General features: G+C 30.3%; 1 protein-coding gene across 1 annotated transcript; it reads left to right on the top strand.

Annotated features, from left to right (window-relative positions):
• The first annotated feature begins 8,500 nt into the window (after window positions 1-8,500).
• LOC129307287 (beta-fructofuranosidase, insoluble isoenzyme 1-like) lies at window positions 8,501-10,681 on the top strand. The gene is made up of 5 exons (XM_054948213.1): window positions 8,501-9,366; window positions 9,487-9,645; window positions 9,736-9,974; window positions 10,079-10,169; window positions 10,259-10,681. The coding sequence occupies exons 1-5, from the start codon at window positions 8,506-8,508 to the stop codon at window positions 10,436-10,438; spliced, it is 1,530 nt and encodes a 509-aa protein (XP_054804188.1). The 5' UTR covers window positions 8,501-8,505; the 3' UTR covers window positions 10,439-10,681.
• The last annotated feature ends 1,988 nt before the right edge of the window (window positions 10,682-12,669 follow it).

The raw sequence follows: 12,669 nt of genomic DNA, 5'->3' as shown, positions 1-12,669 counted from the left end.
AGTTGTTTGTTAATTGAGTGTAAATTGTGAAATGTGTATGTTTGCATGTATGCTTTTATTTTTAACGTGAAAACATGTTTTGAACTTGATGATTGATTGAATTGTGAGCATGCAATATTTTATTTTAACTTGAAATGTGCTATTAAAGTTAAAGCAATTTTTAAAACTAAGAATATGTACATAATGTGGGATGAGAATTGTGATGCCATTTGATGTAATGATTTTGTAAAAATGGAAAATATGATGATATAGTAAAGTGAAGCATGCATGTGAAAACAATATGGATATTCACTTAGGCAGTGTATTATTGTGAGCCTAACATGCCTGTAATGAATAAAAGAAATTGTGTAAAAGAGTAGGCCTCATACATTACATGATCTGTTGGTAGGAATTCATTTAAGGAGAGGAGCAGTTAAAAATTCATATGGTATATTTGGCTGCTTTTCAATGCATGAGAGTATAACTTTGTCCCATAGTTTATCGAGGAACTAAACCTAACTATCTCCACCAGTTTATTGAGGAGATTAACGTAGGATGTATGACAGTTTAAAGATTTGAAAGTGAGAAAAACCATGGTCCGAAATTAAGTTCTGTGATTTTTGGCTAGGTCACACCTCACAATTGGCGAGCTTACGTAGTCTGGTCACATAAATGGAGTCTTATTCAGTGTTATACCCCACGATTTCAACCAGAAGGTATAAGGATGATTTGATCATGCATATGTGAGTCTATATGACATGTCACATAATTAAGTTGTGGCAAATTATGTTAATATATCATGTCATGGTTATATGTCTAAGTGTCTTATGGCTATGTATCTCGTAATTAATGTGGAAATGAGATAATTGAGAGATGAGAAATTATAATTCATGTGTTAATGTGTGTTTTGAGAAAATCTATTCCAAACCCATGTATTTATTTTAATTGATATACAACTGTATAGGGTAAGCTTATCTTAATTACTGAATGGCTAGACTCATCCCTTTTCTTTAATATTTTACAGATTCTAGTTCTAATGTAGCGAGACTTAATGGTATGAGACTGAGCCTCAACTATGTTAAATTAGTAGAGGTTAGAGGTTTGAGTTTCGAAAGGTTCCCTTACAGGATAGCCCTTGTATCACCTTGGAGAAAGTTGGCTTTCGTTGTCGTGAGGTGGGTGTGCCTAGCATAGCTGGAGCAAGGGTTTAGGTTGCTATTACAAAGATTGTGAACGATAGATAATAAATCCTGACCTACTATTCAACTTTTAGAAACCAAAATATGATGATCAGTCCTATAAGTCTGGTGAGAAATATTTGATAGTGATCCTCGTGGGGCAAGAAAGGAAAGAATGATTGTGAAAGGGGGAGAAATAAGATGGGTGTGTGTGCAATGAATTAATTCATATAGCTAAAGGTTAAAGAATTTAGCTGAACATTAAAATTATTTAATTACACAAGATATATCCCTGACCTAGTTTATGCAGAAGTTATTGTTGCATTTTTTTTATATATTTGCTTTGTGGATAAAAAAAAATCACCTTCAACTAATTTTATGAATGGATTATATTTATAAATATTTAAAAACCTTGTTCATAATTGTTAAAAATTTTATTTTTTACAGGCATTATGCCAATATTCTCAACATTCTTCTATTAAAAGAAATTTTATTTAAAATATAATCAAGTATTAAATGTGATACTTTTTTTAATGATAATCTAAACTTTAATTTGGCATGCCATAAAAGACTACTATCTTACTAAATTTAATCTTGTTGACTTGCGACTTTGGTTTCAATTGCATTGGGAGTATTCTATGGACACGTTAGAAATTAATTTTTCTCATAACATGAAGCGTAAACGACAAATCCCTTTTAGCTAATATTGCCGCAAGGGTTGAGTTTGCCTTCAACCTAGTGCCCCACCCAGTGAAAGCTGAGGCCATTTACAAGCTGAGATTGGCTCGGCATGGTAAACGATTATTTTGATAAATGCATTAAAAAATTTTAAAAAATAAAATAGATATTAATTTCATTCGTTCAACAAAAATATTTCTTGAAAAAACATTAGGATCAAAGAAAAATTTGTCAAAAATTTGAATTCTCGATAGTAATACATTATTTTTGCATAATATTAAGTGAAAAAATAATCTAAAATTATATACAAAATAAAAAAAACTAAAATGATAAATAGTATCCATCGTGTATCACATAAAATATTCTCCTTCTGTTAAAAAATATAAGGTATTTTTAATTGAATCTCACTTATAATAAAGTAGTCACCTACTTTCAAACTAACTCTATTTTTTCATATTTATTCTTATTAAACAACTTACGATCAATATAAAGTTAATTATCAATAGGTACATTTTTTTTAAAAAGCAATGATTATATTTTAAAAAATTAAAAATATTTTATATTTTTAAATATTTAATTCTTTAAAAAACGGAGGGAGTTAAAAAAACCAGTTTCATGAATTCATTAGCATTAATGATTAGGCAGGGCCATGCATACACCAATTTAATGGGTAGGACTGGACCCCTCGAACATTCCTTCATTAATTCTAAAAGGCCTGTGTATCAAATTTTGATATTTATTATTTAACGCATTTATATTAAAAATGTGCCCTAAGCTTGATCTAGTCAGTTTATTATTTTTCTTATAAGCCGTCTACCTTATTATTATATCCAGACACACATACAATAATTTACTTAATAAAACAAAATTTTAACTTGAGTAATTAATTTTTGATAAATGTAGTTATATTTTCACTTTTTACTTTCTCTGTTTCTGAGCTAACAATTTTGGAAAAATAATAATAAAATTTTTTTAAAATATATAAATGACAATTTGTTCCTTTAAAATGCAATAATTTCCTTAAAAGTCTTTAAAAACTTTTCTGTCATTAATGAATTTATATAAATTATCAAATTATCCTTATTGAAAACAAATAATTTATAAGTTTTATTTAAATATTCACAACTTTTCTTCTTATATTCACAATTATACAATAACAAATCACAACTTTACATGTTAATTTCTTATTTGCTATTGCATTGTTATGAATATAAACAAAATTGTGAATAGTTAAACAAAACTTGTGAATCATTTATTTTTAGCAAGGGTAATTTGATAATTTAAATAAATTTATTAATGATAGAAAATTTTTTAGGAACTTCATAAAAATTATGACATTTTGAGGGATTAAATTATCATTTATACATTTAGAGGCATTTTATTATCATTTCTCAATAATTTTTACCTTCTTAGTTCTATAAAAAGTATCACAAAAACATTTTTTATATAGTTAAAAAAACCCAACTATTTTTTTTTTGGTAAAATCAGCCTAATACTTTTAGTACTCTCCTAATAAATATTATTACTCTCAAATTAAAAGTTGTAAGGCATTTTAAATCTTTTAAGATGTAGTTAATGAAGATTTTTCAAAAGTACTCTTAATGAGGAATATAATTAATAATATTTTTTAATTAAAATACTTTATTAACTACAAGTAAACAACTAAACATAAAAAATATATTTTTTAAAAATAACTAACTAACTTATTATAAAATGTAATTTGATTAAAAGTGACTTATAAAATTAAATGTATGAAGTATATTTAACAACGAATAAATCTAACAACTGGCAAAATAGAGAACAAATAATTTCATTTAATGCTTTCTTAAAATATAAAAATAATGCTTATTTAGAAGGGACAATTATATTGAAGTCTCATATAAAAAAATTAATTACTGTAAGATTTATTGATAACTGAATTAAACTGCATTGACGACATATTAATTAATTTTTGTGTATAAAATCTAATTGTAATTCTCCCTATTTAGAACCATAGAACGGTGGATCTTCGTGACATTTATCATGAATCAGAGGAGGCGCTGGTTTGGTAAGCTCTAAACTGAAAAGTTTGAAATAAATTAATTACAATTTATTAACTATTACATAATTGGTCAAGATCGCGATTGTTGGTAAAAAAAAAAAAATCAAGTTCTCAATTTATTAAATCATTGTGAGTTCTAAACAGAAAAGCTTTCAAAATTAATTCCTGCATCGTGGACCATAATCTCACCTTTTCAATTAGTGGGGCAATAAATTAATGTTGATTTTTGTAAGACAATAAATTGCCTCTAACAATGACTTTTATTTTTTGGTAAAAAAAAAAAACAATGACTTTTATTTTTGATTCCAACAATTACTTTGCCATTATTACTAATACTAATACTAATATTTAGTTTAACTTTTGGATATCAAACTATACGAAAGTAAATATTTTTTATGTACTCTTGAATTCTAATTTTAATAAGTGATATTGATTTTCTGGTAAGGTAATTATTTGGTAAAATGAGTATGATGACTTAATCAAAAAATTTGATTAATCATAACATAAACTCTACTGATAGCAGAAATTATCTCTTCTGATATATTGAGAACAAAACATAAACCTTTCTTAATTAAATTAGCACATACATAAGGGTTGAAATTTGGACTCCTAACTACTTATTTAAGTGAATTTATTAAACTATTTGTAGATTTTTAGATGAACGCGTAGGTATGCTTTAATTGATTAGTTATATGTTTCAAATTGCTTTGGCATGCTCTTAAATGAAAGGTTTGAAATTAATTAACCACAATTTTTTTGGGGGAATAACTACAATTTATTTAATCACTGCATTATTATTAAATTAATTCATTTGTTCATGCTTACGTGAAGTCGTGAACATCCTGTGACGGAGTTTGTTTTTCTTTGTTACTACTCTAGTCCTATTTATAATTTATTTTTAATATGTTTTATTAATATTAAGAAAATTCTTAAAACTCATTAATTCTATCTTAAAATTTATTAAGTTTTTAACTTTGTCCCTATTAAATACATACACTTTAATAATATATTTTTTCTCTCCAACATTCAATAGAAGGTAATAGAGAAAATTTATGATAAAAAGTTAATGATGTGACTTATAAATAAGACTAAAAAAAATTCTTCTCTCTCTGCCCTATAAATAGGACAAAAAGGAGTATTTTCTTTCACTTTATATCTTAACAATTACATCAAATTTAAATAGTTCAGATTTAATATTGTAAAAAATTATTATTAAAATATGGAAAAATAAAATAACAAATTTAAAATTTAAATACTTTATCTAGATTAGTTTTTAGAACAACCATTAAGAAATTTTCTTTTGGCTAAAATATGCAAAACTTATTGTAGTTATTGTGTGTGTGTGTTAAAAGAACAAGTCTTACATTACCCATATGAAAAAAAAACTTTTAATGTATATATACTAAGGATTAAAATAGGCTAGTAAGATAGATTTGGAGGAGAAGTGAACTCATGTGCATGAAATAGGCCAATTCATGTTAATCGCAATTGAAAACAATTGATTTGCCTTTTGCACATGAGTTAAAGAGGCACTGGGTTTCTTTTACTAGAACATTTAAAAAAATAAATAATTATTTATTTAAATACCAGAAAACTCATTTTTTGGCTGCTTGAAGTTTGAATTCGAACCTTAACCATAATTGAGGATTAATGGTGGTTTATTCCAGTAATTGAAGACCCAACGTTCATGTCAAGGAACTTGGCTTATATATAGGCATACATATGGACATAACACTTAGCTTGGCTCTTGAGCTTTTGAGTCTTTCTTTCCTCCTCCATGCATGCTATGTCGTCTGAGTATTTTTCTTGTTATAGTCTCTTCTGTTCTATTGCCTTGCTTGCTTGTTTAATCCTGAAGAGCTACCAGTCTGCCATACCACTGTGTTGGAATAGTTTTTAAGGACAATCTTCTTCGGCACAATTCAAGCAGCTTTGATTTCCTTATCTACCGCCAACAATACTTTCATTAACTTCGAGATTGTTTTGTAGATTCCTCTCAAGTCTCCAATCTCAACCTATAAAAATTTAAAATTAATGTTCCTAACATTTTTTTTACCATAAACTCCCTTACTATTATTTTTTTTTTAGTTATCTTACCAAACAAAGTTGTGTAAATCAATAATAACAAAAAATATGAACAAAATTTTTATGAAACTATCATATAAGTTGTTATGTGTTTTATTTAATATGACATAGAAACTTCGATTAATAAAATAATTAATAAATAACAACAAATTCACATTACTTAAAAATAACGATTTAGAGAGGAATAAATTCCTTGCTAAAAGATTATTTTTTCCTGTTAAACTGAAATTTCATAACTAAAAGTGAGGAATAAATTATGCCTTGATAATTTCCTCACAAATTAGAGAGGAATAAATTGGCCTCGCTAAATTTAGTTTAAGATACGAAATCACTATTACTTGCCAATTCAGGCTGTTAAAGAGGAAAAAATAATTCCTCTCGCTCAATTTCATCGTTATATCAAAATTTTTTAGTAGTGTAAACTTACAATAACATGTATCAAAGTCATTATTTTAAAAATACTCAGGCAGATATTTGAATTCCTATGACTATTATTAACCAATAGCAAGTAGCAACTAAGTATTGGTAAATTGGTGTTGGTAAAAAGGAAAAAAAAATGTATTGGTGAATCTGTAAGTACCCATTTGGATTTCAGTTAGATATAATAGATTATAAAAATAATTAATTAAATGGTAGATTTTAATTATAATTGATTATATTATAACACAATCTGTTTGGATACCGTTTTTCTAAAATTGATTTTAACAAAATTAAAGATATTTGATAATTTATTCAGAATCAATTTTAATTGTATAAATTATCATAAAGAACATTGTATTTTAAAATTAAATTATTACTAAATTTATACCTAATATTATTAAAATTGTTACATTTTATTTAAGAAGTAAAAAATATTATTGGTTTTATTTTTATTAAATTTTGGACTTTTTTTATAATTTTTTCCTGGGTCTTTGTTTACAATTTTTTCCAATGCTTTTTGATGTATTATCGCAGGCACTCCAATTGCCAGCTTCTGAAAAAAATTGATTACATGATTTTTAAGTGTTTGGATATATTTTTGGTTGATAGATTTTGACAATAAAATAATCGATTATTTTGTCTAACCAAACAGGCCATAAATCGTTATCAACACACGTCATATCTTCAAACTTTTCAAGCTCGTCCTCTCTGTGTTTTTTTTTTTTTTTATAAATATTAAACTAGTCAAGATACGTTAAAATCTCTATGCATGCATTGAACAGGTTTACAACATTTGTGACCAAATTTCTTCCTCTTCCATCTTCCCCCATTAAGAAAGAAATATGATAATAAAAGAATTATCCATATATTTATTATTAGTCGGTGCATGGCACGATTCTTTTTCTTGTTTTAAAAAATACGAGTATATCCCTGCATATTTAAAATTATTTCTGCCTCTTTTTTCTATATTTTCTTCCATGGATAACAATATTTAAAACGTCACTCCTTGAATGGGTATCGATATCCATTAATTACATTCTACTTTTAGAATAATCGTTTTTTAAAAAAATTAAAGATAAATTCATATATCGGCAGTAAAATCAACAACAAGAATAACAAACGATATAGTTGACCTCCCGACAGAATCGCCCGAATCCAAGCCTCTCCTATATGGATCTTTATCTGCAAGACTGCCACGTCTCGTCTCTCTATATTTTATATAGAGGATTCTGTTATCCCCTTTCTCTCCTTCTCTTTGATCGGTTTCTCTCTCAAGCAATCCCTCACAATGAGATTCGTGATGAGGCTCTGTGACTCTGCAGTTTCTATATTGTTATTATTATTCATAAGCTTCCTCTGTGTGACACATCACAATGGCGTGGAAGCCTTTCACACAGTATTCCCAAGTTATCAATCTGTTTCTCCTTTTAAAGTGAAGGAAACTCATAGAACTGGATATCACTTTCAACCTCCCAGACACTGGATTAACGGTAACCTTCTCCATTCTTGTTCTCTCAAACCCTTTATTGAGTCTCCTAATTTCGCTCTATCATCTCTATGATCCATTTCTGGTTTTGGCCATAGTTTTCTTTTCTTTATTATCATTATTTGATAACGTGAAGCTCAAAATCCATTAGGAGGAGAGAGATACGTTATTTCTTGTAGGGTTCGACCTCATTTTGGTATGATCTGTGTGTAGTAGGATTTTGATGAGTTATGAATTTCATGTAACGTTAAAAACGAAAGGTTGTTGAAGTAATTCGTTTACATTTTCTAGACATCGGGAAAAAGCATGCTTATCAAACAGTTAGGATCCTTAACATTTAGATAACTACAAGGCCAAAGTGAAGCTCATGATATGCTAAAAAGAGAAGAATGAATTTCATCTCTCTTTCTTAATTTATCTCCTTGATCGTATTGGTAATTAACTGCTTTCCTGGCTTGCTAATCCTTTCGTGGCCTCACCAAATTTGCGCGGTGGACAAACTAATGTCAAGCAGATCCAAATGGTGAGTCTCCCCTGCCTTTTAATTAATTTCATCATGATATGATCACATTCTGAAAGTTTCAATTAGTTAATGCTGATACATATACATGTATATGCGTATGTACGTAACAGGGCCTATGTACTATGAAGGGCTGTACCATCTGTTCTACCAATACAACCCTAAGGGAGCCGTGTGGGGCAACATAGTGTGGGCCCACTCGGTGTCGAAGGACCTCATCAACTGGACCCCACTGGAACCCGCCATTTACCCGTCCAAACCCTGGGACAAATACGGCTGTTGGTCCGGATCCGCCACTATCATTCCAGGTGAAGGACCCGTGATCCTGTACACCGGAATCGTTGATGATAAGAACACCCAGGTCCAATGCTACGCCGTACCCGAAAATGCATCAGACCCGTATCTCCGGAAATGGGTCAAGCCCGACCTCTATAACCCCATCGTGGTGGCGGAGCAAGGCGTGAACGGCAGTGCGTTCCGTGACCCGACCACTGCCTGGTACAGCAAAGACGGGCACTGGAGGATACTGGTGGGTAGCAGGAGGAAGCATAGAGGGATTGCCTACTTGTATAGAAGTAGGGACTTCATGACATGGATCAAGGCCAAACACCCGATCCATTCTTCAGCGAATACGGGTATGTGGGAGTGCCCTGACTTCTTCCCGGTTTCGTTGGAGGGGCAAAACGGGTTGGATCTGTCGGCTATGGACGAACCAAATGTGAAGCATGTGTTGAAGAACAGTCTTGACCTAACTAGGTATGAGTACTACACAATCGGAACATATTCCACTATTACGGACAGGTATGTCCCTGATAACACCTCAGAAGATGGTTGGGGCGGACTTCGATATGATTATGGTAACTTTTATGCTTCCAAGTCCTTCTTTGATCCCAGCAAGAACAGAAGGATCTTGTGGGGTTGGGCAAACGAATCCGATACTGCCAGGGATGATGTTCAAAAGGGATGGGCCGGGATTCAGGTATTTAATTAACCCACGAACACATCAAGTTTAAGGTTTCTGTTCCATTTTCATCATGCAAAAGAATAAAAATGCATCTCTGTGTGTGTGGGTGTGTGTAAACCCGCAAACATTTTTTAGGCCATTCCAAGGACCTTGTGGCTTGATCCTAGTAAAAGACAACTGGTGCAATGGCCTATTGAAGAATTGAATAGTCTCAGAGGGGAACAAGTTACAATGACCAATCAAAACCTTCAAAAGGGAGATCACGTCGAAGTAAAAGGAATCACTGCTGCTCAGGTATGATTATCGTATCGAACAAATTCTTAATTTAGGCTGATTGATCTTAGATTGCAGATTTTTCTAATTGTCGAGGATATGATGGTGCAGGCTGATGTGGAAGCGAGCTTCTCTTTTTCAAGCTTGGACAATGCAGAGCCATTTGATCCAAGCTGGAATAATGCACAGGATCTTTGTGCCCAAAAGGGTTCAAAGGTTCAAGGCGGGGTTGGTCCGTTTGGGCTTCTCACGCTGGCTTCACATAACCTGGAGGAGTTCACTCCTGTGTTTTTTAGAATTTTCAAATCCCCAGGCAAGCACGTGGTTCTCATGTGCTCTGACGCAAGCAGGTACGTGTGATGTCTTCGATTCGTGGTGGCACTTAAAGACCTCCGTTTAAGCGGAACTTGCTTTTAATTAACTGGTCGGTTTTGGTTTTTGAATTTCTGAGCAGCTCCACTTTGAAGACTACAGCGTACAAGCCATCATTTGCTGGCTTTGTGGATGTGGATTTAGCGAACAAGAAGCTTCCTCTTAGGAGTCTGGTATGTGTAGACTTTTTTTCCTGTCTCATTGTGTGTTTATACTGAGCTGCGAGACAACAGTAATTGATTTTTGTGACTGGATATGGCAGATCGATCACTCCGTGGTGGAGAGTTTTGGAGCGGGAGGGAGGATTAACATACTATCTAGGGTTTATCCTCAGCTGGCAGTGCAGAATGAAGCTCACTTGTTTGTGTTCAACAATGGCACGGAGCCCATCACAGTAGAGAATCTGAACGCTTGGAGCATGAAATCTGCTGAGAGGTACTGAATGCCGAGAGAAAGATCCAAACGTAGGACATAGAAATTTCAATTAATGATGTTTTTGTAGTTTCTTGCTTAATAAGCACGGATGCGAACCATTACTTAAGGATTTTTTTTTTTTTTGTTCTTTTCGTTTTTCAGAGAGTTTGCTCTTTTCTTTTTGTGGGCGGTAGTTGTTTTGTTTTCACCTAATTTACACCTAAAAATTAGTTATCATTTCACATAAATGCAAGTGTGGAATACCCCTCGGGATCGTGGGAGTTACTACTTACTTGTTTATGTTTTGTAATTAGTGTGTTTTTTCCTGTTTGTTAAAATTAAGGCCTATAGTCATTATTTTTCACCGAGAAAGCAAAAATAAGTGTGGAATAAATCGGACAAAACAGTTCAATACTTATTCTTTTGAATAATATATCTCGTAGGGGTAAATATAAGGGGTGGTCCGCTCGCATACGCCCTCTATAGTCGGGTATGAAGTCATATTTTAACCTTGAGGAGTTTTGACGAAAGAAAAAAAAACTCAAGCAGATAAAATGAAATAAATAAAAAAAGATATGCAATAGAAAATATTAATTTTACGAAACTGAAAGTTTTTTTTTTTTTCTAGACAAGATATAATTTGGATTGGAGGCCAAAAGTCATATCAACGCTTATCCAAGCAAGAAAAGGAAAAGGATTGAATCATCTTTAAGGATTCCAATCAAGATCTGTACTGTCAAAACGTTAAATTAACCAAGTTCTTGTTCACGTATATGGGTAGGGAACGCATAAAAATAAGGTGTTATGGGATGATATTATTTGTTAAAAATAAGGTGTTACGTGATGATATTATTTGTTGCTCTACAAATATAACAATTCCAAAAAAATCTTGCCCAGTCATCCCTCTCCCTCTCAGCCGCATCGCTCTTGTTCTTCTTCAAAGATGCAACGGTGTTATAGAAACTCGCTGCTACAGCAAAACTCATAATTCACATCCGCCATAACTTGTCACGCCTTAGAGTTTGTTTGGATTAACATTTGCAAAATTACATTTTGCATGAACTACAATTTGCAAATAGAGGTTAGGTTAAAAGTCAGTTATTATAAGGTGAATTATTTTTGAATACTTTTATGTATAAAGTCAATTAGACAAATTGAAACTTATTTGGATAAGATAATTAAAAAAATTAAATATATAATAAATAAAAAGGACATGGTTTGGTAAAAATACCTAAAAAGGACATGAGTTGTGTTTCTCACACACACAAGTATGCAATTTGATAAATTTAAGAAAATGTTAAAATTATAATTATAATTATAAAAAAATAAAAGAGTTAATGTATTAATGTAAAAAATATTTTTAAATACTAAAAAAATTAATTAGATCTATTTAGAGAATATATATATATATATATATTACAAATACAAAATGTTAAATTTATAAATAAGAAAAACATTAAATTTCAAAAGAAAATATAAAAGGACAAATAGATCATTCAATAAATTTAAAATGCACTTAGTGCTTTTCACTTAACTATAATTGGGAAAGAAAAGCTTATTTGCCAACTACTTTTACTTAAACATATTTTTTTTCAAAAAATTACACATGGGTCCTATGAAACCAACTTATTTATAAATAAATTTTACAAAATTCAGAAACTACAATTATGTTATTTAAAATCTGAGTGTAATTTAAAATTAAGATAAAAGGATAATAATTTCCTTATTAAACATATATATATATATATATATTTTAAATCAATCAAATAATTCATAACTATTTCATTAAGATTTTACAACTTTAACTTTTATTTTTTCACAATTGTAACTTCATATACCCAATAATTAAATTAATTGGTTTAACTATTGAATATGTAAAGTTACAGTTGTGAAAATTTAAAATTATAGTTATAAACAATTAATATTAAATTTTATTAACAACACATAATTGTTTAACTATTAAATAGGTGAAATTTTAATTGTAAAAAATTAAAATTATAATTGTAAGTTGCTGATGAAGTATAAGTAAATTAAATATTATTGTCTTTGCAGCTTAATTTTAAATTACACTCAAGTCTCAAAAGATTTGATTGTGATTTTTAAATTTTACAGAACTTATTAGTAAATAAATTTATTCCATCAAGCCTATATGTAATTTTCTTTTTTCCTGTTTACTTCTAACTAGCTTTTAAGCTTACAAACTATAGTTTAAACTAACTAAATAGAGTCCCAAACAAGCACTTGTTCCCCTTAATGATT

This window comes from Prosopis cineraria, unplaced genomic scaffold, assembly GCF_029017545.1.
Source record: "Prosopis cineraria cultivar Desert tree isolate PC_DT_omini unplaced genomic scaffold, ASM2901754v1 PC3, whole genome shotgun sequence".
Taxonomy (NCBI): domain Eukaryota; kingdom Viridiplantae; phylum Streptophyta; class Magnoliopsida; order Fabales; family Fabaceae; genus Prosopis; species Prosopis cineraria.
Note: the sequence above shows the minus strand (reverse complement) of the source record. Positions and strands in the feature narration are given on the sequence as shown.

Excerpts from the sequence above, each read along its gene's own strand:
- LOC129307287 (XM_054948213.1), top strand. The coding sequence starts at position 8,506 with ATGTACTATGAAGGGCTGTACCATCTGTTCTACCAATACAACCCTAAG. Across the intron at positions 9,646-9,735 it reads AAGGAATCACTGCTGCTCAG|GCTGATGTGGAAGCGAGCTT; the intron begins GTATGATTATCG and ends ATGATGGTGCAG. Across the intron at positions 10,170-10,258 it reads AGCTTCCTCTTAGGAGTCTG|ATCGATCACTCCGTGGTGGA; the intron begins GTATGTGTAGAC and ends TGGATATGGCAG.